General features: G+C 47.4%; 5 protein-coding genes across 9 annotated transcripts in view; 2 read left to right on the top strand and 3 right to left on the bottom strand.

Moving 5' to 3' along the window:
- cxcl8a (chemokine (C-X-C motif) ligand 8a) overlaps nucleotides 1-1,175 on the bottom strand; it is a 1,398-nt gene extending 223 nt beyond the window's left edge. Inside the window, exons 1-4 of the mRNA XM_047045086.1 lie at nucleotides 934-1,175; nucleotides 669-801; nucleotides 478-564; nucleotides 1-324 (exon numbers count right to left, since the gene is read on the bottom strand). The exon at nucleotides 1-324 is cut by the window's left edge and continues 223 nt beyond it. Of these exons, the coding sequence (XP_046901042.1) occupies nucleotides 312-324; nucleotides 478-564; nucleotides 669-801; nucleotides 934-985 (285 nt within the window). The 5' untranslated portion in view covers nucleotides 986-1,175 and the 3' untranslated portion in view covers nucleotides 1-311. The remainder of the gene's footprint in view (nucleotides 325-477; nucleotides 565-668; nucleotides 802-933) is intronic.
- A 3,759-nt stretch (nucleotides 1,176-4,934) lies between these two features.
- On the bottom strand, nucleotides 4,935-7,731 carry LOC124484792 (thioredoxin-like). Its single transcript, XM_047045887.1, has 5 exons — nucleotides 7,614-7,731; nucleotides 6,122-6,226; nucleotides 5,975-6,034; nucleotides 5,758-5,823; nucleotides 4,935-5,647 (listed from the first exon to the last, which is right to left on the bottom strand). Exons 1-5 carry the CDS (start codon nucleotides 7,635-7,637, stop codon nucleotides 5,585-5,587), a joined length of 318 nt encoding a protein of 105 aa, XP_046901843.1. The 5' UTR covers nucleotides 7,638-7,731; the 3' UTR covers nucleotides 4,935-5,584.
- Nucleotides 7,732-9,425: 1,694 nt separating this feature from the next.
- fbxo10 (F-box protein 10) lies at nucleotides 9,426-15,825 on the top strand. Of its 3 annotated transcripts, none has more exons than XM_047044705.1 (11): nucleotides 9,426-9,661; nucleotides 10,310-10,915; nucleotides 11,151-11,999; nucleotides 12,092-12,241; nucleotides 12,789-12,925; nucleotides 13,085-13,155; nucleotides 13,377-13,529; nucleotides 13,632-13,967; nucleotides 14,098-14,408; nucleotides 14,494-14,681; nucleotides 14,898-15,825. In XM_047044705.1, exons 2-11 carry the CDS (start codon nucleotides 10,331-10,333, stop codon nucleotides 15,088-15,090), a joined length of 2,973 nt encoding a protein of 990 aa, XP_046900661.1. In that variant the 5' UTR covers nucleotides 9,426-9,661; nucleotides 10,310-10,330; the 3' UTR covers nucleotides 15,091-15,825. The 3 variants fall into 3 exon arrangements, with proteins under 3 accessions (XP_046900661.1, XP_046900660.1, XP_046900659.1); XM_047044704.1 differs by having other exon boundaries at nucleotides 10,249-10,915; XM_047044703.1 differs by having other exon boundaries at nucleotides 10,106-10,915.
- A 66-nt stretch (nucleotides 15,826-15,891) lies between these two features.
- polr1e (RNA polymerase I subunit E) lies at nucleotides 15,892-19,702 on the bottom strand. Its single transcript, XM_047044709.1, has 12 exons — nucleotides 19,618-19,702; nucleotides 19,321-19,424; nucleotides 19,159-19,235; nucleotides 18,910-18,995; nucleotides 18,662-18,717; nucleotides 18,395-18,539; nucleotides 17,659-17,769; nucleotides 17,434-17,530; nucleotides 16,765-16,895; nucleotides 16,579-16,660; nucleotides 16,349-16,480; nucleotides 15,892-16,221 (listed from the first exon to the last, which is right to left on the bottom strand). Exons 1-12 carry the CDS (start codon nucleotides 19,679-19,681, stop codon nucleotides 16,056-16,058), a joined length of 1,251 nt encoding a protein of 416 aa, XP_046900665.1. The 5' UTR covers nucleotides 19,682-19,702; the 3' UTR covers nucleotides 15,892-16,055.
- Nucleotides 19,703-20,352: 650 nt separating this feature from the next.
- Nucleotides 20,353-24,784, top strand: LOC124484028 (zinc finger and BTB domain-containing protein 5). 3 transcript variants are annotated; one of them, XM_047044708.1, is made up of 4 exons: nucleotides 20,353-20,438; nucleotides 21,013-21,284; nucleotides 21,387-22,220; nucleotides 22,397-24,784. In XM_047044708.1, exons 2-4 carry the CDS (start codon nucleotides 21,075-21,077, stop codon nucleotides 23,588-23,590), a joined length of 2,238 nt encoding a protein of 745 aa, XP_046900664.1. In that variant the 5' UTR covers nucleotides 20,353-20,438; nucleotides 21,013-21,074; the 3' UTR covers nucleotides 23,591-24,784. The 3 variants fall into 3 exon arrangements, with proteins under 3 accessions (XP_046900664.1, XP_046900662.1, XP_046900663.1); XM_047044706.1 differs by having other exon boundaries at nucleotides 20,357-20,443; XM_047044707.1 differs by having other exon boundaries at nucleotides 20,370-20,443; nucleotides 20,949-21,284.
- The last annotated feature ends 522 nt before the right edge of the window (nucleotides 24,785-25,306 follow it).

The raw sequence follows: 25,306 nt of genomic DNA, 5'->3' as shown, positions 1-25,306 counted from the left end.
ATCTAAAGAACATGGACAATACCTGAGTACAGGGGCATCGTTAGACCCTTTTCACTGGGCATGTGCCCTAGTATAAATCTGCTGTGCCCCAGTAAAAACTAAAGTTCTAGTTTTAACAATATACTTTATTAGTCAGTGCATTCATTTTGATTGATAATCCCAGTAGAGCCTTTGCCTGAGTGAGATAACTGGTTGATGTTTGGAAAACTTGGAATAGTGTATATTTCTATCATTCGTAAACCATGATAAGAAATTACAAATATGTATCTAAACATTCTAACACTTTTGTGGTGATCCGCGTCATCTTCTCTTTAACGCTTGTTACTACCGAGAAAAGACACAAATATTTCATTAGAAACGTATAAAACTAAGTGACAATCTTTTCACAATAAGATGACAAAATGAATGAACATGATCTAGTCATTGCCTTTCAGCTTGTTGTTTTTTCCTCTAGGTCTGTGAGTATGGTCTACTTACTTGGCCAGGATCTTGGCGATGACCTTCTTTACCCAGGGTGCTTTAGTGTCCAGGCACACCTCGTGGCCCGTCTGCTTCAGAGTGGCTCTGCAGGATCAGAACACTCAGTCAGAACCATCCAGCGTGTGTGTGGTGAGAGACAGGTGAGACAGACAGAAAGAAAGAGGGAAGGAGAGAGAGAGAAGACTCACATGATCTCAGTGTCACTGCAGTGGGAGCCTGCAGGAATGATCTGAATCTTCTGTATGTGTCGACCAATTGGCTTGCTCTCTGTCTGGATGCATTGGCAGCGAAGGTTTGCCCCCAGTCCTCCCAGGCTCATCCCTGTCAGGGGTCAAAGGTCAGATGATCAGAGACACATGGTCAGAGACAGGTAGCAAGGGGGAAAATAAACTGTTGCAAGTAAACAATAGGCAGAGAGACAGACAGACAGACAGACAGACAGACTGATCTCACCTGCAGTGATGGCCAAAAGAGTGAGGAACACGATAACAGAGCTGATCTTCATATTTTTCTGAAGTTCACGGTTAACAAATTAAGATGTCCTGGTAGAAGTATTCTGGTCAAACTTTGTTTAGCTGGTCCCTTTTGCAGTAAGAACTACTGAGATTTTAATGTTGTTGTTTTGTGTTCTCAAAATATTTGTCCAATGCTAGATGTTCTCTCTCTCTCTCTCTCTCTCTCTGTGAGTTGAATATGCCACTGTGGAGGAAGGAGCTCTTTATAAAGACCCATGGGGGTTAGTCATTCCAGCAGAGTTGCGCAATTTGGGTTTTGTCGGCATGGGAATTTACCGCCAAACCGCAAACAGAATACAAGAGCTGTATTTGATTTGATTAAGAGCTGTGTCACATGGCTGTGGAAAAAAACTATATTTGTGTAGATGGCTGTTACTAGTGGACTAATGAGAAAGGGATGGTTTGGGAATGAGCAAAGAGTAGTAATAACACTTAGGTGCAAACCTTCTTTTCCCAGTAATTGTATGTCAAAAACTTATGCTGAAAACATAATTACATTTTATGCAGACTTAATGAATATATTTTGTTGTGTCAGAGCTGATTGGGTCATCCTGCACACTTGTCACCACACAGGATGCAGAATTTCAAGACGCACAGAAATACCAGAAGAAAGGAAGGTACCGATTTTGGGAAGCCGGATGATGATCTCACTAGGGATCAGATAGTATTACGCCATGCAAAATAAAAGATTGGTAGTTTTATGAGAAATAGGGTTAGTAGTGATAGTGTACAGTTTTATGAAGAATAAATGGAGTATACACACAGGTATACATACTGACAGTACACATACCCACACACCTACACTACACACAAATACACACAGTGTAGTACATATACTGTATAAGGAAATATTGTTTTCCAGTAATGTCTCTGGCTCATTGTGTATCCATTTCCGGAAAATAGTTCACTCTCCATCAGAACTTAATCATAAAGGCGGTTTCCAAAGAAGCCCACCACTGTAAATATTTCTTAACTATGGGCCCTCTTAGGAAGCACACCAAATGAGTTTGAGTTTTTGCAGCTAGTTCCAAAAAGGCTAGAGTCAGTTTACACTGAAAGCTTATTCATGGGTAAACATAATTTGAAATTCCTTGGGATTCTTCAGTTGTGTTTAAGTTGGCCTGAAGTTGAAATCAATGTAATGAGTGTGAGACGTTCAGATCCAACCCATCTGGCATCAACTCTGATGTCTCTGAACTGTGCCAGACCTGCCTTCTGCTGCAATTCTGCTGAGAGTAAAGCCTGCTCAGACACATGTGTGCTTCCTGGACATACCAGTGGAACGTGTATGCTTTCTTCAGTGACGTCTGTATTTCTGTGGTGAAATCGACAGGAGGTTCACTTTTTTGGTGTGAAACCTTTCAGGTGTGTCAAATAAAGAGATAAGCTGTACAGGTATGTGTGAGTTAGCAGCCTGTCAGAGTCAGTGAGGTGTCTCATGGGAAAGGAGTCTTGTTTCCTGCAGCCTGTGTGGTGCTGCCAGGCGGGCTGGAAGAGGTGAAAAGCCTCTGCATGTCTCTCAATAGTTAACTGTTTCTTTTTTCCTCTCCCTTCCTTCACAGGCCTTTTTGGGTCATATTAACTTTAATATCAAGGTCAAATTAATGTAAAGGTAATGTCAAAAAGGGGAAGTGACATCATATAGTGACCAGTGCAGGGAATAACAGGGGATAAACCAAAAAGGGGAAAAGGATGTCACAAGTAAAGGAAATGGTCTCATTGACCAAGCACGTTTGATGGACATGTGATATCATGTGTTCGCATTATGTTACCAACAGGAAGTACGTCTGTAAACATTAACTCCTGGACATTCACACATTGGATCATATGAGAGAGTTCTTACAGGGGTAGGAAATGCAATTACACAATGTGGTGGTTTACATGGGGATAGGATATGGGGTTAATACAGGGTTAGGATATGATTATGACACCTGTTGCCCACTACTGGGTGACAGTAGTGGGCGACTAATATACTTACTGAATCATAAGTCTGCTTGTGTGTTACACACACCAAATATAGTTGTCAATAAGGAAGAGAACATGTAGGAAATTGCATTGGAGGGTGGAGGACTTGACAATAGGTATGAATGATTTACATAGCTGGCTTTACATTTAATCTCAGATATGCCATGGGTTCATGTAAGTGTTATCTGATGTTGAAATACCTGCTTCATAATGTCAGACCCAGACCCAGTCCTGCGGAGAACATGCCATCAATGTACTATACCCAGGCAATATGGATATTGGTGCATGGGAAAGTCCAAATGCATATGTTTGGTCTTCTTTGCCTCGTAAAAAGGCCTCTGGAAAAAGAGTTTGCTTACAGCTACAGAAAGACAGATTTGACAACTACTGGATAATATGGATCCACTATGTAACTCCTATTCAACCGGATGTTTATGTAAGAATGTTGATGCATGCAGAAAGGATGGGGCTTACAACTCCCTCACCCTCATTAATAGTTTTGAGGATGGAGAACATGATTGATACAAGTGTGTATAGAGGAGAACATGATTGTACTCCTATGCACTAAGCGAGGTCCATACAGAAAGGTTTTGTTGAGTTTGGTGTTAAAAACAACTTAAATAGCCTGCACAGACCCCTGACCTAACCACAATTAAATACATTTTGGATTACAAATTTGATGTAAAACATTTATGGAAGAGTTGGACTCTGTAATGAAAATATTTCCACATTTGAATGAAAAATAAGTCAGTGAGGCGTCTTCATGGGAAAGTTGTCTTGTTACCTGCAGCCTGTGTTGTGCTGCCAGGAAGGCTGGAAGAGTGACAAGCCTCTATATGTCTGTTAACTGTTTCTGCTAGGACTTCGTGTTTAATCTATGCCACATTAATGTAACAGTCCTGTCAGGCATGCAACAGTGGGAAAGTTTGTATATTAATTTGTTGTTCAAACAAGTTTTGAACAAACTAATGTACAGCTAAAGTAACAAAAGAGTTTAAGAAGAACAAAAGAAAATGACTGCTGTTGAAAGGCCAGACTCCAAAATTCCCAAGATGTTGCAATCCTTTGGCTTTGAGTCATATCCAGCTATTTGTTAATGACAGCCTGCCACAATCAATTCAGACACTTGAGAGACCGAGAGAGACAAGAAAAGATGATAGAAAGTGGAGTCAACTGGAATTTAGGTGGTTCATATTAAAGTTAAGTTAGCATTATCTTTGAAAACCAAAAACCCAGCCAGAAATCTTGGTGTTATCGTGAAGTCCGGTACTTAGGAATGGTTTGTTGAACCCGACGCTAGTTTCCTCAAGGATCACAATGACTCTTGCTTAGACTGTTGCTCTTGTTGGTTAGTGGTAGCTGATTTAAACTGTTGTATTATATTTAATCCTATTTGTATTGCTTTCCTACAGGTACACTTGCACTTAGAGATTCATGTTGTGTAATTGTTATTTGCTTAACTACATGCTCTTATGGTTTCTTCCCTTTAGCACTTATTTTTGGTTGTTCACAATGTGTACTTCTGTTTTTGGCTACCTGCAATGCTTTGGGGCTATCTTGTTGTTATTATCAGTGACCTATGCACTTTGTAAAGCTCTCTCTTGGAAGTCGCTTTGGATAAAAGTGAATAAATGTAAGCCACATCAAGTCAGTAACAAAATAATATTTTTTGGACATGAGTGCTGAAGAAAATCGTGTTCATGCCATTATTACCAGCAAGTTAGAATTTAACATACTGGAAAAAAAAACAAGTGACATCTCTTACTGACTGCATCACAGGCATTGTGCATCTTCTGAGGGAATAAATTCAACTGATTTGAACAGTCACTTCTGACGCAGGCTGTTTGTGGAATCAAAACGTACATTTACATAGCAACTTTGGCTTCACCTATTTTATAACAGTGCCACAAGAGGGCAGTATGATTCTTTTTGAGAATCTACTGTTGCAAATAACAAGGCCTTTGTTTCAGTTTATTTTTCTCTTTGTCATGGTTTTTATTTTGATTAACCATTCATGATATTATAAGTGAACACCAGTACATGCCTCTCATATTCAGTGCTGATGTCAAGTTTGAGTAGTCTACTGTAAAAAAACAGACAAACATGTAACATCAAACATGATGGGAATATAAAGAGATTGAATAAACAAAAACAGTTTATTGTTATCATACATTTCTGATCAATCCCTAGACAAAACACAAACTAGGGGGGGTTAAGATGTGGAGGGAAAGTGATGGAGAGCGTATAGGGGTCCATCAGTAAAGTAGTGATCCTATCCCTTTGATAAGAAAACAGAGGGGGGTGGATATGGGTAACATAGTTGGTATACAGCTTAACACTCATGCAATAATAATAAAATATCCTCTCTAGACAGCACAGGAGCAGGTGGAGTAAGGGGGAGAGGAGGAGGGGAGGAGAACGGCGTCATGATGGAGGAGGGAGATGGAGAGAGTCACGATGGAGGAGGGGGAAGACACATTGAAGGCATACTGGTTGTCCATTCATCCCATAGTGATCAGTTCCCTACAGGTGACTACAATTTGGGGGAAGGAGGAGTAAGATGGGAGGACAAAGGAAGGCAACATGGGCATCCTGTCTGGAAGACCCTCTCTGGAGGACCGTGCTCACTTCATGTTGTTCACCAGCTCTTCTAACTTGGTCTGGTTGGACCCAGAAAACTCCTCCACCTGGGAGGCAAAGGCGGAGAAAGGCAGAAAAAAGGAACCAAATTTTATTCGGAAACAGAAAAGTAGTGGAGAACAGATCTGCACCCTTCAGTTGGTCCACTTGGACTCACCTTCTTCTTGTTCTTATAGAAGTGGAATGTTGGCATGCATTTGATGTCACAGAAGGCGGCTACGTCCTGAGAAGAGGGGAAACACACACTCGCTGGTTACAACCAGGGACCGTCCTCTGTGTGTGTGTGTGTGTGTGTGTGTGTGTGTGTGTGTGTGTGTGTGTGTGTGTGTGTGTGTGTGTGTGTGTGTGTGTGTGTGTGCATCTTGGTTCCTCACCTGTGCGTCGTCCACGTCAACCTTTAGGAAGACCACGGTAGTGTGCTCTTCAGACAGTTTCTGAGGAGGAGGCGTAAGTACAAATGGTTGCACATAGAACAAAACAGAGTGCAGATCAAAAGGTAGAGAAGAGGGGGGGGCTCCTACCTTGAAGAAGGGGGCAATGGTTTGACATGGCCCACACCATGTAGCTGTGAAATCCACCACCACCAGCTTGTCTCCAGCCTCCTCAAGGGCTTTGTCAAAGTGATCCTGACACACACACAATCCATGAATTGTACATTAGGAGCTTGTTAAAGTTCTATGGCAAAAATTGTAGCTGGGTGTGGACGGTGCTGCATTGAGGTGGCGTGACAATGAACAACATTGCCCGAATGTGATCAGAAATCTTGGGAACGAGGTTACATGCATTGGTGGACAAAAAAGCCGACCCACACGTACTGTTGAATGTCGTGCATCCTCGCGTTACAGTTGATCAGTGATTAAAGCATGGAGATTGAGGTGCCAAATGACCAGGGATCTCGCGTTACCGGCACCACCCAATTGTGGGCTATGCACTGAAGCAGCGCAAGAGACTGACGTAACTGCAATCGAAAAGTATTTTTCTGTCTTGACATTAAACAGCCGTTTAAATCCTTTGCACATGACTCAGCGCCAGTCACACAATGACAATACCAGCCGGATGCAGTGAGGATGATAGGTTGGCAAGTGTGTTGGTTTGTAGGCTTGTTAACTAATTTAACTCGCATAGTTACACGCATTGAAGTGCCCTGACTAGAGGATATGTGAAAAGAAATAGGCACCATGTGACACTGTCTAGATTCAACTCCGTTGCAACCTGGGCGCGCTGTAAGAAAGTGTAAAGACTCCCTAGCTCGTTTGGGGCAATATAGCTAGTTCTCTTTGCAGTTTTCTTGTTGGGGTTTGCTCAAACTCGTAACTAGCTGTGTAGCTAAAGCAACTCCAAAGGCTCGTGTATAGTGCTAAAAGTAGCGAGCATATCCCAGGGCCCATGCACGTAGCACTATGCTAATTCATGCCGGGGAGGACCACGCTAGCTAAGCTAGCAGCATTGATTCAGCTGTGTAACCGCTGTGTAACCAACATGTCTGTCAAGACAAGCTGACTTTTTACAGTCAGGGGGTACCTTGAATCATTGACAGTAATCTATGGCAGATAACGTTGGTTGAATTTTAATTATAGATTTGTAGTGGTCAAAATGTACTTTGTTTTTCATTGGAAATACCGCAATATGGCGAATTGAATCTACGTTTGCGAATCTCGGCACCACCAACACACCCTTCACATGGGAGAACAATTAGCCAAGGCCAGAGACCAAGAAACCAATACAGTTCCAGTACAAAGTCAATAAATCTCAGCATGGTTGTTTACTTTTTGTTCGTAGGTGGATTTTTCACAAATGCCTATAACATGCCCTAACCCTAACATGCCTGTATGTAGCTCATTAATATTGACTGCTCAGCTCGATAACCTCTTTCGTTTTATTGGCTAGCTTAGTCAGTGCCCAACCCAACTTGATTAACTTTTGTACCATTAGTTAACTGTTTATAACGGACCCAGACAAGTGCATTAGCTTTTCTACTAGATTTAACATTTGAGATCAGTACACACTTCTTACCTTACTCTCGATTATGATGATCATTTTTACAATTTTGAGGAAAATGTTGGTCAAGCAGACAGACAATCCCGCGCGCGTTTCACCTCCCACCGTTTTGGTCTCAAATGGAACAGAAGTGCGGCGTGCGCAGGCTCAGTGCAGCCCGGGACAGACCGTCGTGCAGAGGGTTATGTAAATGTATCGTATTCCTTACCATTTGCTGTGTGTGTGTGTGAGAGCGAGAGACAGAGAGGTAGAGGGGGGGTGGGGGGGGGGGGGGGGGGGGGGGGGTCAATTACAGCCCATTGTGATGTTATAGAACAGAGATTATTTGGGTATATAAGACTACTCTAAATCTGACAAATGTCAATCCGATGGAAAGACAATCACATAATCAATATCATTCATGAATAGAGAATAGTCATTGAGATACTCTTGTTCTGTGTAATATGAGGCATATGCAGGAAAGCTGATGTATGGTACCCAGAACCAAATACCCTATTGAAATGAGAGGGGCCAACATACCATTGATATGCTGCTCTATGCTTCATTCACACAGACTTTGATGTCACCAACCAACAAGCCATTCAGTCCCATTGCCTGACCCCAGGCTCCTTCCAACTGTATAAATACTGTCCTGGGGTTAGCTTGCTGTTGTGTTCTTCTTATTGCTGTTAGAATCTAGTGAAAGGAGAACTGATCTCAGGTCTGTGTCAAAGTTTCTCCCGTGTCCTCTTCCTCTCCTTCTGCTCCTGATAGGCCCATACGTCAATGGGTGAGGTTGCCATAGAGACGAAGCAGTCCAATGTTGAACCAAATTAGATTTGAATCAGAAGTGGGTAGGGTTTTCAAAGGCTTTTTATCATGAAAGGCTGTAAATGAGCAACCTGCACAACACAGAGACATCAATCATACCTCCTCTTCTGCACAAATCCTACAAACCCATGCTTTCATGATGCATGACAATATATTCAAATAAATTCAGTAATATGTGTTCTCAATCTATGTAGATGACTGTGGACAAGGTAAAACACCTTAAAAATAAAATAAGGATTATTTTTCATCATGATTTATTTCAGTGCAATTGAGATGGCTAAACCCAGGGGACGTGCATGAGACACCCGGAAATGAGAAGTCCAGGTGTCTATGTTAATGTGGCCACGGAGCCCTGTCATCCACTGAAGCACTCACATCTGCCATGAATAAATCAATAAGAAACACTGTCTGCAGTCAGTAGAGAGAGTGGGGTGGAGGGGTGGAAGGGTGGAGGGGTGGAAGGATGGCTGGCAAGGAGGCTCGAGAGTAGCGGAGAAAAGAAAGCTGAAAAAGAGATGAGAGATAAGAGGAGGAACATTGGCACGGGAAAGAAGGAGGCTGAAACAGATGTAGCCTAGGCCTAGGCAATAACTATTTTTAAACCAGCTATATCTGGCAGTTGCCTTGTGTTCTATTTAAAACATAGTACATGGAACAGTGACTGTAGATTATTCTTGAGTGATGATGTGCCATCTCTGGCCCTTATAGCCAAATACATCCTCTTTAGACACAGATGTGACTCAACTACAGCTACATCTACTGTGTAGAAGCGCCAAACATCAAATTATTGGATCAGAGGATGTAGAATGACGTTTCCTGCGCAAAGGTACATAAACCATTAACTGATGTCTTCGTGCCCTCTTGTGGTGAAAACGTGGTATTACTATCTATTCACAACATGTCACTGTATGTCTACATCTTTACAACATTGCTATCTTCCACTTGTGCACATTCTATATTTTGAAGGTATCTAACAGAATGTGCATAATGTGGGCTTTCACAACCAATATATAATACAACCAAAGTCTTTCTTCCCTCGCCACCTCCGCCCAACCGGGGACGTCCCTGGTTTCCATGCCTTGCCGTAAAGTAAGAGCAAATGCCTGAACTCTCCGCCGATGTCTTATCTTGGGCGATGAGGATTGTTATGATGTGGCGTTGAAGTCAGTATGGTTGGCACACCCGTAGATTTACCGGTCAGGTAAAAAAAACGGTGATGTGCGGGTTTTCGGCCAACCAACTTAGATAACACGGTAAGGAGTTCCTTTTTCACCATCTGTTAGTTACGTATATTATATTTGTCTACGACAGAGCCTGCCTGCTAACTACATTGCCTCGCTCGTATGCCCGCATGTTTGTAAAACGTATCCTTAATTGAGGTGTGTGTGTGTACTTGTCTCGAATGAGTTGCGACAACTGTGAGGCTTGTTACGAATGTAGCTGTTTAACGGCTGTGTGGTATAGGTGCTTGTCTTGCTCTCGTGACGTTGACCAGTTTCATGCAAAATCTTTATCCCTTGTAGACAGCCTTGCAAATTTGACGAACGCTCACATTTACACGAGGCCAAATAATTATTGCAAATGCATATTTCAGTATAGAGATCTACTTAATCATTACATCTTTTAGTATTGCTCAGTCATACTGGATCTAAACAATCAGTCTTAAAATATGCTTTTTGTGTGTGTTTGGGCAATAGTCCCTAGGTGGTCCTTTGCCCCTCTCCTCCACCCCTCTCATTCCTCCCCCTCCTCTACCCCTCCCCTCCCTCCCCCTTTTCTGCCCCATCTACTCTTTCTCATCCTACTCCACCCCTGTTCCATCTTTCTCCCCCTTCCCCAGGTGTGTTGTCCCTCCCCCTCACATCCCACCCCATCCCCTCCTCCCCACCCCTCTTCCCCAGGCAGTCCTAGTCCCAGCTGTTATGGAGGTGGGCAGCCTGCCAGTGGAGCTGTGGAGGGTGATCCTGGCCTACCTGCCCCTACCTGAGCTGGGCCGCTGCTGCCTGGTGTGTCGGGCCTGGAGGGAACTCATCCTCTCCCTGGACAACACCCGCTGGAGGCAGCTGTGCCTGGGCTGCCCCGAGTGCAGGCACCCCAACTGGCCCAGCCGGCCCCACCTGGAGCCCCCGTCGTGGAGGGAGGCCCTGCGGCAGCACGCTTTGGCCAGCCGCACCTGGACCCAGAACGGACCGGAGCTTCAGCCCTCGGCCTGCTTGCATCTGTTCCGCCGGAGGAAGGACCGGCGGGTGTGGCACGTGGGGGCGGGGTGTGAGTTTGAGACGCTGCGGGCGGCGCTGGGGGTGGTGGGGCCTTATGACCGGGTGGTGCTCCACCCTGGAGTGTACGAGGAGCAGGCTGAGCTGGTGCTCAGGGTGCCCGTGGAGGTGATGGGGCTCGGCAGGCTGGGGGAGGTGGCGCTGCTAGTGTGTGTGGAGCAGCAGTGCCCCACAGCCAGGCTGTGTAACCTGGTCTTCATGCCTGCCTGGTTCTCCACTGTTGTCTACAAGGTGAGGGGATGAGGGGTTGGAAGGAGATTTACTCTGTTCTTTTAACTTTCAGTTCTCACAAGGTTCTGTCCTTTCTCCCTCGCCCCCTCCCTTTTTCTTTCCATTCTCTCTCTCTCCCTCTCTCCCTCTTTGTACTTCTCTAATTCACTCACTCGCCCTCTCTCACTATCTTTATTTGTCCGTCCCTCTCTGCCTCCCTCCCTCGCTCCCTTCCTCTGTCACTCCCTCCCCTCAGACATCGTCAGGTCATGTGCAGCTGGACAACTGTAACTTTGAGGGGGCCCAGCTGCAGATCCGCGGTCCGGGTACCTGCCAGGCTCGCTTCTGCTCCTTCTCACAGGGCAGCTCCGCTCACTTCCTGGGCGTTGCCCTCAGCCTACTGGAAAGCTGCGATTTTGCGGGAAGTGACACAGCCTCTGTGACGGTGGAAGGAGCACCAGTTTCAGAGAAAAATTGGGCCTGTAAGCACCTGGCAGTCCAGGCCCGGACTATTACATCCTGGGGCTCACCTGGGAATGGTAGCCCAGGGGGAGGCCCTCAGTTTGGGAAGGACAGTGGCCTGCAGTCCCTAGGGGCAAACGTCAGCCTGAAGGACTGGAACAAACAAGACGGTGAGAGGAGGACGGGGATCCAGGGTGGGGAGGAAGGGCTGTGTCACTACACTGTGATCGAGGACAGCTGGACTGAGAGCGAGCCCAGCGAGGAAGAGGAGGAGGTCGAGTCCCACACCACTACTTCCCTAACCACAGGCAACATCATCAGCAAACCAACCGTTTACAAACTGGCCCATGACCACCATGGCCTCAGCCACCTCCTCAAGGCCAACCCTGACGGTTCCCTGCCCCCAACCTCGGACCCCATTCCCCCCTCAGTGACACCTGACCTCCGCACTCTGACCCAGGAGCTCCAGAGGGATCCTGAGGCCCAGGCACTGGCATCAGCAGTCCAGGGCTGCGTCCTGAAGCGCTGCCTGTTCCGCGAGGGCAAGGGCGGAGTGCACGTGTGTAACCACGGCAACGCCCGCCTGGAGGGCAACGTGTTCCGGGGGCTGAACTACGCAGTGCGCTGCATCCAGAACGCCACGGTAACGCTCTCCATGGCTCTCCACCATCAACTTATGATTCCATCATCAACCAGCGACCTGACCTCCTGTTCTACTCCCACTCCCAACCCTAGGTCGTGATGCTGCGTAACGAGGTGAGCGGTTGCCGGGCGTCTGGCGTGTTCCTTCGTCTCTCCGCCCACGGCCTCATCGCTGACAACAACATCCACTCCAACGGAGAGGCAGGGCTAGACATCCGCAAGGGAGCCAACCCCATTATCCTGGTAACGCCACACACTCCCAGAGCACAGCTCGGACAAACTTTTCAGCATCCACTTGCACGTGGTGCGTTGAACATCTCTGACTGCGCTAATTGTTACTGTGGAATGCCCTGCGAAAACAGAGGCAGACAAGATGGAGGCAGAGAGAGATATGTTCATCATGTACTAGGATTAATAAGCTGAATTGGACCGTGTTTTCATATTGTACTTCACTAATGGTTTTCTGCATTCATCTGAAGTGATACCACACCCAATGTTGATTGTCGTCATATATTGAAATAGAAATGCAGTCCAAAGTGTCTCACCAGGTAGAGCGTGTACCGCTAAGGCTTTAACGCAGGACCCCGGGTTTGATTCTGGCCTGGGCCATTTCCTGCATGTCTTCCCCCCTCTCTCTTTCTCCCTGCCTTTCCTGTCACTCTCCCATTGTTTCTGTCAAAAAAGCTGATTGTAAATAGGCAGTACCAAGTGAACTCCATGCCTGCTGTAGAAGCCTGGGAGCTCCTTGTCCTGCCTTTCTGCTTGCTATTCTGACTTTTCTCTCCCTCAGTGTAACAGAATACACAGTGGCATGCGTTCCGGCATTGTTGTCCTGGGCAACGGGAAGGGTTCTATCCGCAGCAACCAGATCTATAACAACAAGGAGGCGGGTGTGTACGTTCTTTTCAATGGCAACCCTGTGGTCAGGTAGGTGGGGCAACAGGAATATTTCCGGAAACGGCAAAATGGAGAATCTAAATTCTTTTTTTTTTTAAATGTTCTGTGACTGTGCTTTGTCACTCAACCTTCCTATCTCTCTCTTGCTCCCTCTCTATTTCTCACTCCCTCTCGCTCCCTCTTACCCAGTGGGAATCACATCTTCCAGGGCCAGGCTGCAGGAATAGCTGTGAATGAGAGTGGCAGGGGCATGATATTAGGTATGTACATGCAGTGGAGCCAGGCAAAACAGACACCCACAGAGCAACATAGAAACTCCCTGTAAACACAGCATTTTAACGCTACACATCTATTCGTCTTCCCTTTTAATGCAATTCATCCATCCTACCCTCCCATCATTCGTTCCTTCCCCAACCCCTCCTTCTCTCCATCCATCACTCCCTCCCACTCATCCGTCCCTCCATCTTTCCCTCCCTGTTAGAGAACGTGATCAGGGAGAACCAGTGGGGGGGAGTGGACATTCGGAGAGGGGGTGACCCGGTGCTAAAGAACAATCACATCTGTCATGGCTACTCTGATGGGGTGGTGGTTGGAGAGCGGGGCCGCGGCCTCATAGAGGGCAACCACATCTACTGTGAGCTCACTTCCTTCTGTCTGTGATGTCATTGCAGTTTGTTGTTTATTTCCTGAGAACATGGTTGACCCTGTGAGTGATTCTCTCACCTGCTGTCTCTAGGTAACAAAGGATGTGGCGTGTGGGTCATGTCCTCCAGCCTCCCTCAGCTGCTGGGGAACTACATTACCCATAACCGCATGTACGGCCTGGCGGTGTTCTGCCGGAAAGACCCCGAGGGCGCAGGGCAGAGGGACACATACCAGGATGGGGGTGGGGGTGAAGGAGGAGGAGTAGGAGGGGGTGAAGGTGGAGGCGGAGGAGGACAAGAGAACTTTAACGAGGAAGGAGAGCTGCTGGCGTGGGAGAGTGATCTGGACAGCGAGGACGAGCGCTTCTCTTCCCGCCGCTCCATCAGCGTAGCTCTGGTAGAGAGCAACTGCATGAGCCGCAACGGAGGTAAAGGCTCAGTATGGAACACAGCTGTCTGGGCTCTGTCATTGTGGTGCGCCCTTACTTTATTGTCTGGTCATCTTCCTGTCTCCCTCCCTCCTCTCCACACCTCCTCCCTCCTCTTTCTTCTTCCCAGCGGTCGGCCTCTATGTGAAGAGCAGCGAGCCGTTGAATGTCGTTGCAAACCTTGTCAACGGTAACCGTGGTGCCGGTATTGCCTTGCTACAGAGCAGCCAGCTGACCCGGCTGGTCGCCAATTGTGTCCAAGGCAACAGCCGGGGCGGCATCACAGTGGACAGGGAGTGTAGGGTGGAGCTCCGAGGAAACGGTGTCTATGACAACGGCGGCCATGGTGTTAGTTTCCATGGTGATGGGCAAATTGTGGAGAACGACGTGGTGGGTAACCGTGGATACGGGATACGGGTGATGGACTTTGCGGACGTGAAGGTGAACAGAGAGAACACACACACCTTTCAGGGTTGAGTTTTTGAGTTTGTGGGGTTGAGTTGTGTGTGTGTGTGGTCTTCCTCAGGTGTTGCGCAACCGTGTTCAGCCAGTTCAGGGATGTGGCATCACTGTACAGGGGCTGGCCAAGGGCATCATCCATGACAACCTGCTGTACCAAGGTCATCCTGGTAACACAAAACCCCTGCTGCACTGTGATCCTGGCAGCGAGAGCTGTGTGCTGCCTAACAACAGTCTGCTGATGCATAGCACCAGGTAACTACGCAACATACCGTACCGACCGGTTCCTCCATACACCCTCTAATTAGATGTCTGTCTCATTGTAAAATTGTAATCCTAAAAAAAAAAGATTATTCTGTCCCATTGAAAGCGAGAAAGTGTGTCTGACAAAATTGTTTGTACTGTCTGCATGAAGCTGTTCTACATCATGATAGCCTGTTGAAATACTACCTTTTTTCTCCCGCCTGTTAGGACTTGTGCCTCCGCCCCTGCCTGGACCCTGGAGAACCCCCCCCCTCGACCTCTAGTTGATGCCCCCTCAGGCCCCCCCACCTCCTCCGCCCGACACCCCAGCCACCTTGCCGTCTCCATGACCACCAGGATCACTGCCTCTGTGGAGAGTGGTTGCCATAACAATGGCAGCGTCTTCTGCTCCATCCTGTGACGGATCCCTCTTGCCCTAAAGCGTCTGAACTGAGCAATGACATCACTCCACAGACTTGAGATGGTTATGTGGGATGTTACAACATGGCACCTTACAGACTTCTAAAATAGCCTGTGACTGTGCTCTAGAACACATCCTTAGCAAGCTAACAGACAAGATGAAAAGAAATACCAAACCTTTTATCACCACTTTTCTATTAAACCAATGTCAACATTTAGTAATCAAACTGCCGTCAGGACAAAAAACACAAGCTATCTTTAGGATTATAGCACATGAATACATGGGCACTACTTTATATTCCAATGCTGAAGCACAGGTCAAGCTTTTATCCATATTTAATCAATTTAAAGAATACATGAATTCACCATAGTATATAGGTGTAGTGATCATACGGAAGACATAGCTTAGTTGACTGGGGTGTTGAGTTTACCGGAACTAGTTTGAAAGTCAATTGAAGATCATATCCATCTGCTACGATGTCGATGCTGTGCCTTGATGGATGGAGGAGTATATGAGCAGTGACCGATCTACCAAATCATCAACTGATTTCCCTGAATAATGTGTAATAGTAGACCAGCCTAGTCTTACCCCTCAGCTGAGCACAGTGACTGGGTTGGGTTTCCAGGTGACATACCATGCTTCATCTAATCTGAAATGTGCAATATGTAACGTCTACAAATGTGCCTCTACAATTTGCTATACAATATAAACATGGATGTTTTCAGTCACTTGTCAAGTGTCCAGTTACTACTAACCCCCAGCTTACAGCACATGGCTTGAAATGATTCATCACAAGGAGTGTTCTCTTTTAGTTTTTTTATTAGTTTGACATTAACAGTATCCTCACTGGGCAGGAATCTATAGCATTCTTGCTCTTCAAATCAAAGTTTATTTGTATAGCTCTTAATCTCCCTTCTCCCTCTAGTAATTCCCTCTTCCCTCCCTTCGTCTAGTAATCCCCTTTTCTAACGCATCTTCTTGCGTTTCCTGTTGTCGAGGAGCGGTTCGTATTTGACCAGAGGGAGCTCCAAAATGGCCAGCCTGTGCTCGACCTCAAGCCCAGCCTCTTTTGCCTTCCCTCGGGCAGGCCTGCTCAACTTCAGCCCCATGGACTTGGCTACCTCCTGCATCCTGCAGAACACACAAGTGGAAGAGGTATATGCACACATACATACATAATTAAGATTTGATGACCACCAGGTCCACCCGTGTGTGTGTGTGTGTCTGAGAGAGGGTGAATAGAGGCTCAGCTTCCTACTTAATCTCGGTGATCCCCAGGTCGCGGTGAAGGACTGTGAGGTCAGCAGTCATGTGACCCATGTGTAGCAACAAGGCCAGGCAGTAGGCAGCTACCTTTACATGCATGGATGTCGACACCATATTCTGTACCCTGGACTCGCAAACACAAAACAGCAGTTATGAATGTCTTCAAAAAACCACTGCAATCACCAGTTCCCCCTGCTGTTGGTAAGGCAGTCGATAACCTACCTGCCCTTGTTGAAGGTCTCCACTGTGAAGCTCTTCATCAGCTTGTTCTGGATGATACGAGGACATTCCTCCTCCTCCCCGACTGGACAAACACAAATAGGTCATCTGTCACACATGAATACAAACACATAAACACAATTCTGCAGTCCCCCACACACACCCACACACACACAGCATGATACTTACACCTGCGCGTGAACATCTTCAGGTGGACTAGTTTTAGGAGCATGCTCAGGTAGTAGGCACAGCGTGCCTGTCTGTCCCTGGCAGGGCCCTCACTGGGCAGGCGGGTCAGCTGCTGCACTACACACTGGTTCCTAGAACACACACATGCACACACCAGGTCTGTAGATTTACATAAATGTAAATCCATGGATTTAGATTTGTGTTTCCCCAGTTTAAACGATAGCCATCTCAAAAACATTGTATTCAACACCAAGCTGATGGAGAAAGAGGATGTCCTGCTGTAGTGTAGAAATGATCTGTGCATGTGATGGAGGAATGGACAGTGCATGTGATGGAGGAATGGACAGTGCATGTGATGGAGGAATGGACAGTGCATGTGATGGAGGAATGGACAGTGCATGTGATGGAGGAATGGACAGTGCATGTGATGGAGGAATGGACAGTGCATGCAGTAGTGTGGCTTCAAGAGCCCAGAAGCAAGTAGTGTGATGTGTGACATTCAACAGAATTTACATGAAATGTGGTTCTTTTAACCAAGAATATGCTGCAAGATGTTTCCCCCCCCTACTACATTTACCTGAACATTTCCAGTTTATTCCCATGAAAAGTTTCCAACTCCAAAAAATCCCAGAATTTCGCAACCCTAGCTATTATAGAAGAATACCCTACCCTCCGCTGTCTCTCATCTTCTGTAACTCCTCTTGGGAGAGGGTGGCCATCTTGGATCCCGCCGCCTCGAGGGCACTGTACTCTACTGGGGTTAGCACTGGGACATGGATAAGGAGACACACACATCCAGGACAAAGTGGCTACATGTATATACATGTATATATGCTAATCTCAGATCTTCACACACTATTCCACACACATGTCCAGATAGCAGGGAAAGGATACAGTCATCAAAGAGGTAGACCTGGTCGGGGGAGGTGGCATCTGGGTGGCATGGAGGCAGGTAGGGAGCGAACTCTGACTGAGCCTGTGTCTGGGACAGTTCGTCCTGCAGGGCTGGGGACGAGGTGTGGAGAGAGAGGACACAGGGTGAGGCAGGGACGAGGTATGGAGAGAGAGAGGACACAGGGTGAGGCAGGGACGAGGTAGGGAGAGGACACAGGGTGAGGCAGGGACGAGGTAGGGAGAGGACACAGGGTGAGGCAGGGACGAGGTAGGGAGAGGACACAGGGTGAGGCAGGGACGAGGTAGGGAGAGGACACAGGGTGAGGCAGGGACGAGGTAGGGAGAGGACACAGGGTGAGGCAGGGACGAGGTAGGGAGAGGACACAGGGTGAGGCAGGGACGAGGTAGGGAGAGAGAGAGGACAGGGTGAGGCAGGGACGAGGTAGGGAGAGAACACAGGGTGAGGCAGGGATGAGGTAGGGAGAGAGAGAGAGAGAGAACACAGGGTGAGGCAGGGACGAGGTAGGGAGAGAGAGGACACAGGGTGAGGCAGGGATGAGGTAGGGAGAGAGAGAGGACACAGGGTGAGGCAGGGACGAGGGGCTGGAGGTGAGTAGGTAGATGTGCGTTTCTGACAGTGCTCCCATGGAATTCATCTTAGTATTAGCAGTTTGTTGCATGCTTGCCGCATTTGTCCAGTAGTGAGGTGGTAGTGTGGAAATGGGCCTGCATTCACCTTCCAGACCCTTCTGATCGATGACGTTCTGGGCTGCCTTGGCCACTGCCTGCTGCAGGGTTTCACTGCCCACCTGGTTCAGCCTGCGCGAGGTCAGGGCTCGCTTTTGCTTGTTGGAGCCAAATGCCTCAATTAGAGAGTCCACCTGGCCAGAGAGGAAAGGGTTAAACAGGGAAAGCCAGAATATATTGTTTCTTTTATTTATGTATTCATTCATTTCCGATGTAGAGGGTACAGTGCAGTGTTTACTTGCGAGTGTGCATCTACCTTGTCTCTGTATGTTTGGTTGTTACTAGACGGGTCAGACTCGGGGGCAATCTCCCCTGTAATGAGAGGACCACATTCCCATCCTCACTACAGTGACAGAACAAGCAACATTCTACAACTCAAAATACATCTCAGAGAGAGATTATGTTTCTCTCCTTATCCTTGAACAGGAAGGAATACCAGTGAAAAGCAGATGGTGTTGTTGAATGCAGCCCTATATATGATAATTGGGTTTGTTTTTTCCTTACCTGGGATGACTGGCTGCATGTTGAAGAGCAGAGCGTTGTGCACCTCCATCTTCATGGTCTCCTTGTTTAGGACTCCAACATAGTATCTGTAAACAGTTTACGACAACGACTGAATTGTTACTACACACCCCACACACCTGTTTATTCTAACACTGGAATACTTCAGTTCTCTTGGAAACAATGGTCCCTCAGATGGTGCTGGTGAGGCAGCTGGGTTGGCTGTGAGTCATTCTGTAGAAGGATGCCTACCTGCAAAGGTTGTTACATTTTAAGGATCCTGTTTCAAAGTTATTCCCAACGTAGGACAGTCTGTCTGATTCAGCAACCTGTAAAGTGGAGATGTGAGAATTGGTCAACCCTTTCATCATGGGATATGAAGGCTGTTCTTGCATTACAACGCTGATCTCTTACCAAAAAGCGTCTGCTCTTCTTCCTCGGGTGGTTTTCATCGACGTTCTTGTAAAAGGTAAAGTTTAGCTGATCTGTTTTCTGCAAGGTCCCATTAGAGAACTGAACTGAAGAGCACATATAGCAAATTGGTCACGGTCAAAAAAGACTGCATACCATTCAGGATGGGGCACCCACGTGTGCGACGGAAATATGTATTTTACAGTGAAACGTCTTAGCCTAGGGGTACATCATTTCAATATTACGATAGTACACGTTTATTTTATTAGTACAGACAAAATGTCACGTAAAAATAGTTACCGATAACTGCTTGATCTGCCTCTCTTTCCTCTTCGCAACATACGAGTGAACACTTCGCGTCCATGTTTGTTGTCACCACACTTCTGAAAATACCTGACAACCCTACAGCGTGGCCTTGTGGTGAGGAATGTTATTGCAGCAGTCACGTCGGCGGGAACCATCGAATACAGCGCCTCCTACTGTGTCTGGAAAAGACAACAGCCACCAGTCTGTCTGCAAGATGAAACATAATAACACTGAGGTCATCGTGATCGTTAGATTGTCTATAGTGGTCGTTGGTTAATATGTTACTGCTCAGAATAGTCACCGATTGACAAGCAATAAACATAATATATACAAAGGTCAGAAATCTGGTGTATTTGATTGGTAACAAACATTGGGCTTGAAAATGTGTAGCTCCTTTGCTGCCACACACACTTCCACGTTAGGATAGGTTGCTCCAGGCAACCGTCCCCAAACTCCAGACCTAACCTCCGCCCCTCTGTGTCCGTGGACACTGGTAGTACTAACGTGGAGTGACCAAGAACACCAACCCAGAACACACGCTGCCGCTCTGGGAAGAAAGCGTCAGCAACATGGATGGACAACCAGCATGATAATATATAAAATATTCTTGAGTACTTAGCTCAATACAACATTTAACTGAACATTATCCACGTTGGCACGTCACCTTGTCCACTCGACCTGTGGGCTGGGAAAACAAGCTGGCTGACTGGAGTCGGCGGCCCTTCCTGTTGTCTAGCTACAGTACTGTACTGTTGCTAGCTAGCTGGCTAGCAAACTGTCTTGACGGACGCGACCGGGTTTCAGAGAAAGTAACAGTAAGGTAACAATCGTGTCTTTTGAACCCTAGCTATTGGTATCACGTTATCTGTTTCAGTGTATAGCCCAAGACAAGCTTTATGTGTGGTATAATTTAATTAGCCAGCTAGCTAGCACACTAGCTACTGTAGTTGAAGGCGTAACTGCCGGCCCAGCTAGCGAGTCTTTCAATGGGAAACTTGCTTGGGCCACTAATTGTCGCCCACGTCGTGCAAGTTCTTCTAAGATGCTAGATAGTTGTGCCTTTAAAACGGTACAAAAGCTAACATTATATCAAAGTGATTGATTTGCTTGTCTTGGAAGTAGATACACATGGCATGCTACATAGCCTTTGCAGATTAGGGAACTGTGAGATGCATGCATGGTGGTACTTGCTGGACAAAGTCAACCAGAATTAGTTCATGCGAAATTGTTAATATCCAGTTTAACCCTATCTTAAACTTTATCTTTAACTGTTCTATCCACTTGCCTTTCTCCCATGTGTCCCATCCAAACTTTTCCCCTCCCAGCTTCTCTCTCTTCCTTTCAATCCTCTCCTTCTTAACATCTTTCCTTGTCCACATTATTCCCCAGGTTATCAACCGTCCCCCTGTCCTAACCCTTTACGGTGGCCTACATCCCTCTTCTCCCAAGTCATGGACTTCCCGGGCCACTTCGACCAGATCTTCCAGCAGCTCAACTACCAGCGCGTGCATGGCCAACTGTGTGACTGTGTCATCGTGGTGGGCAGCCGCCATTTCAAGGCCCACCGCTCTGTGTTGGCAGCATGCAGTACCCACTTCAGGGCCCTGTTCACCGTCGCTGAGGGAGACGCCAGCATGAACATGATCCAGCTGGATAGCGAGGTGAGGAGGATGATGACAAGAAGCCTTGAATACATCACTGTTATTATGAATGATGTCATTACTGCAGAGTGCTACTGACACTAACTCTTCATCTGTCTCCAGGTGGTGACGGCAGAGGCTTTTGCTGCCTTGGTGGACATGATGTACACCTCCACTCTGATGCTAGGTGAGAGTAACGTCATGGATATCCTTTTGGCCGCCTCCCACCTGCACCTCAATGGTGTGGTCAAGGCCTGCAAGCACTACCTGACCACCCGCACCCTTCCCATGTCCCCTCCGGCCTCCTCTGACAGGCCGTCCCACCACCACCAACTCCAGACAGACCAGCAGAGGCACAGGCAGCAGCAGGTAGCAGAGTTAGCAGCTAATGCTAACCAAAATGGAAATTCCAACCAGGCGGCTAACGCTGCTAGTTTAGCGGCTAATGCAGCTAAGTCCAGACTCCAGCGCTCGTTCCTCCTGCAGCAGCTGGGACTGAGCCTGGTGAGCTCAGCCTTGGGTGGCATGGAAGAGGATGGGGTCGGGAATGGGGTGGGAGGTGGTGCGGTTGAGCAGAGGGCTTCCTTTCCCATTCGCCGCTTTCACAAGCGGAAGCCTTCCTTGGGCCTATCAGAAGAAAGGCCCAGGCAAAGGCCACGCCCCTCAGTGGAGGGAGGGGTGAGTGGCGAAGGAGAAGAGGCTGGGATTCTCTCTCCTGATTCCCACAAGATGGGGGAAGAGTCCAACCTGGATGTGACGATCACCGGCCTTGTAGGAGGTGTGTCCCAAGATGACCAACAGATGCCAAGCCAATCGGATGGAGGCCACTGCAATGGCGAGGTGCCTAGACTGCTGCAGGGAGGGGTGGGGAAAGAGGAGTACGTGGATGGAGGGAATGGGCCGATGAAGGTGAAAGAAGGGACAGAGGAGGAGGACGAGGAAGACGGCCGACCGAAGGTACAAAGCCAAGTCTTTTTCTTTTTTTTTTTCAAAGGATGAAACTATGCTATTTGGAATGATGGCTGTTGTTGGAAACTAAATGTATTAAACTTCATCTGTAAAAAGAAATCATATCAATTCAATGTAAGCATCCACACATACTTCTTAGCCCTCTCATTCTTCTGGTTCCTCAGGTGGTGGTGAAGCAGGAGCCCCTGAGCTCCCCGGAGCCAGTGGATGAGACCAGCGATGTGACCTCTCAGGCGGAGGGCAGTGGCCTCAGCAACCAACCAGAGTCCAGGAGGCGGGGCGAGGAGAAGGTGGAAGAGGAGCTGAGCCCAGAAAGCAGCGACCGCAGCTTCACCTCCACCTCTGACGCCCAGCCCAGCTCTGTCCTGCTGCAGCCAAGAGAGCAGCAGCTGCTGAAGGCCAGCCTGGGCAGGGGTAGTGGGGGTGGAGGTGGGGGGGTGTTTGGGTGTGGTGATGGGTTGGATGGGAAGTCTGGCTTTAGCATCACTAGCTTCCTCAGTGCCAAGGTGTTCGGAGGGGTAGGGGCTGGGCTGGTTGCAGGGGATGATGACCTCCCAAACACAACGACGACCAGCGACAGTGCTGCGCGTCACTTCCTGCTCGGCCCAGAAGCCACCGGGAACTCTGGCTCCGCCTCTTCCTCTCTGCTCCGGCCCTCGTCCAGTAGTCACTTACTTGGAGGCGAAAGTTGCAGGTCCTTCACAGATGCTGAGTCGCTCTTTCTTCGCCCCCTCCATGATGGGCGTGTCAGCCCCATTGGTGGGGCCGGGGCTGTAGACCCCTTCGCTTTGGACTACCAGCGCTCCAGTCTGGGGCTCCACTCGCTGGTCCGAGCCAGCAGAGGGAGTGCTGGCGCTGCTGCGGCCTCACTCGGTTTCCCTGGCTACCGACGCATTGCTCCCAAGATGTCCGCCGGCCTGGGAGGAGATGGAAGCATGGGTGGAGGACCAATAGGCTCTCTCATCCAAGACGCCTCCTCCACCTCCTCCTCCCTGGGGGGTCCCCTGCTACGCAACGGGACGGGGATCTACGAGGCGGGAAGCGCCCCCCCTAACAGCTCCCACCCTCCCCAGCTGACGAGGGCCTCGGCAGACGTCCTGTCCAAGTGTAAGAAGGCGCTGTCGGAGCACAACGTCCTGGTCGTGGAGGGGGCCAGGAAGTACGCCTGTAAGATCTGCTGCAAGACCTTCCTGACGCTGACAGACTGCAAGAAGCACATCCGCGTCCACACGGGGGAGAAGCCCTATGCCTGCCTTAAGTGTGGCAAGCGCTTTAGCCAGTCCTCCCACCTCTACAAACACTCCAAGACCACCTGCCTCAGGTGGCAGAACAGCAACATGCCTGGCGGCATGCTGTGAGGCCCTCTGCCTGGGGAGGACCCTGCTGTGTAGCGCTGCTGTAGCCCGGAAGCATACTGTCTGCTTTGGTTTGTGTTGATCCTCTTCAGGGTGAGGGAGATTGTCTTAGGGGTAAAAGGTGGAGAGATCAACAATAAGGACATCCACAACATTGCCACCTTTCCCTAAACATACAATGGTTGCTTAGACTGTTAGTCCCCAGTCTTAGTTTTATTGTCAGAAATTCCTCTGCAGAATATCAATGTTGTCTAATTGAGTGTTACTGAGTATACTTTAATACTGACAGACTTTCTTGTTGAAGCCTAATTCAATTAACATTCTTCAAGAAACTCACAACAGGGTGCTGAATCCCCTCTGTCCTATCATCAATTAAGTTCAAAGGAGGGTTTTTGGATGTTTGAAGTTGCTTTTAGTCTGAGCACCTTTGACTTGAAAATCAACACTGATGAAGGCCATCTTCTTGAAGGAAGATGTTGCAGTGTGTTGGCCTTTTGTTTCTCTGTTTGAGAATCGTTTTTTAATTTGCACCTGGCCTGTGTGTGTGAGTGTATTGAAACGCACAGCGTTTGTCCTAGTCTATAGCCTTATGAAGGAATATTCTGTAAGCTGAGAACATTATAAATGTAAATATTGCACATAAAATGGCTTTAATCACTTGCCATTACAAAGAGAATTAAGCAAAGAATCTCAAATTAATTTGTTGTTGTGTAACAGTTTGGTAAAGCATTTGCATATCGAATCGCATTTTTTGTACATCTAATGCTTGCTGTACTGTAACATAGGTAAAACTAGACAAATCCTTTGCAATGCGTGGAAAACGTTATGAAACTTTCCGGGAAGTTAAAGGCAGGATAGGAAAGTTTTGTGAACCTAGCGATTGCAAATGTCCCCACTGTGGGACTAATAAAGGATTATCTTATCTTAATTTTTGATTGAGTTTGAAAGGATTCAAACCAAAATATCCCACCCCTCCCTTAAAAGCCACTCCTCCAGAACACATGAACATGCTGCCTGACTACTGCCATGAGGTTGGTAGACAAACAGACAACTAGTCCATCCAGTCATTGCATTCGGTTCAAATTCCGTCCAATCATTAGTGCCGGTTCAACCTTTATAATAGCTATTAGTCCTGCGATGCCCACAGATATCAGATTGATTTCATTTTACTGTCAAAGCTTGAGATGAATTGGTTGCTATCAGGATGTGAAGTTTATTAAGCAAATATTACACATATGCTTCTCAACAACATTGCCTACCCTGCCTTTAAGCCAGGGATTTTTTTTTTATATTCCAAGTTGGAAACATTAAATTTGAAAAACTTTAAATAAGTTTTCAACCCTGCTTTCTTCAGTTTTTTCCCCACCTAACTGAAACTAACAGACTCAGACTCCTGATCGCAGTGTTAACGTATGTGGGTCTGTTTGTCCCTGTCTGGAGCAGTATTGATTCAGCACTGTAGAGTTCTGTTAGTGAACTATGCGTCAGAACGCAGGACGTATGTTTCTGCGAAGTCCTAGATCCTAGCGAGTCCTAGATGAACTCCAAAACCCAGCAAGTCCTAGACGAAAGGATAAAACTACTTTGCTACAGAATATAAAGGTTTAGGGTCCCTTTAGAACAGGTCCTGTATCTTTTTGTCTTGTTGTAGCTTGTCTTCTACTCTGTGCCAGTGTCAAACAATGATGATGTCACCCACTGCTTCTGTTTCCTAGTTGG

This window comes from Hypomesus transpacificus, chromosome 22 (assembly GCF_021917145.1).
Source record: "Hypomesus transpacificus isolate Combined female chromosome 22, fHypTra1, whole genome shotgun sequence".
NCBI classification, from domain to species: Eukaryota; Metazoa; Chordata; class Actinopteri; order Osmeriformes; family Osmeridae; genus Hypomesus; species Hypomesus transpacificus.
Note: the sequence above shows the minus strand (reverse complement) of the source record. Positions and strands in the feature narration are given on the sequence as shown.

Coding starts and splice junctions, on each gene's coding strand:
- LOC124484792 (XM_047045887.1), bottom strand. CDS start 7,637: ATGATCATCATAATCGAGAGTAAG. Junction 5,824..5,974: donor TTGACGTGGACGACGCACAG/GTGAGGAACCAA, acceptor CCCTCTTCTCAG/GACGTAGCCGCCTTCTGTGA. Junction 5,648..5,757: donor TCTATAAGAACAAGAAGAAG/GTGAGTCCAAGT, acceptor TTTGCCTCCCAG/GTGGAGGAGTTTTCTGGGTC.
- fbxo10 (XM_047044705.1), top strand. CDS start 10,331: ATGGAGGTGGGCAGCCTGCCAGTGGAGCTGTGGAGGGTGATCCTGGCC. Junction 12,926..13,084: donor AATGGCAACCCTGTGGTCAG/GTAGGTGGGGCA, acceptor CCTCTTACCCAG/TGGGAATCACATCTTCCAGG. Junction 14,409..14,493: donor TGGACTTTGCGGACGTGAAG/GTGAACAGAGAG, acceptor GGTCTTCCTCAG/GTGTTGCGCAACCGTGTTCA.
- polr1e (XM_047044709.1), bottom strand. CDS start 19,681: ATGGACGCGAAGTGTTCACTCGTATGTTGCGAAGAGGAAAGAGAGGCA. Junction 17,531..17,658: donor GGTCTACCTCTTTGATGACT/GTATCCTTTCCC, acceptor TCCATGTCCCAG/TGCTAACCCCAGTAGAGTAC. Junction 16,896..17,433: donor AAGATGAGAGACAGCGGAGG/GTAGGGTATTCT, acceptor TGTGTGTTCTAG/GAACCAGTGTGTAGTGCAGC.
- LOC124484028 (XM_047044708.1), top strand. CDS start 21,075: ATGGACTTCCCGGGCCACTTCGACCAGATCTTCCAGCAGCTCAACTAC. Junction 21,285..21,386: donor TGATCCAGCTGGATAGCGAG/GTGAGGAGGATG, acceptor ATCTGTCTCCAG/GTGGTGACGGCAGAGGCTTT. Junction 22,221..22,396: donor AGGAAGACGGCCGACCGAAG/GTACAAAGCCAA, acceptor CTGGTTCCTCAG/GTGGTGGTGAAGCAGGAGCC.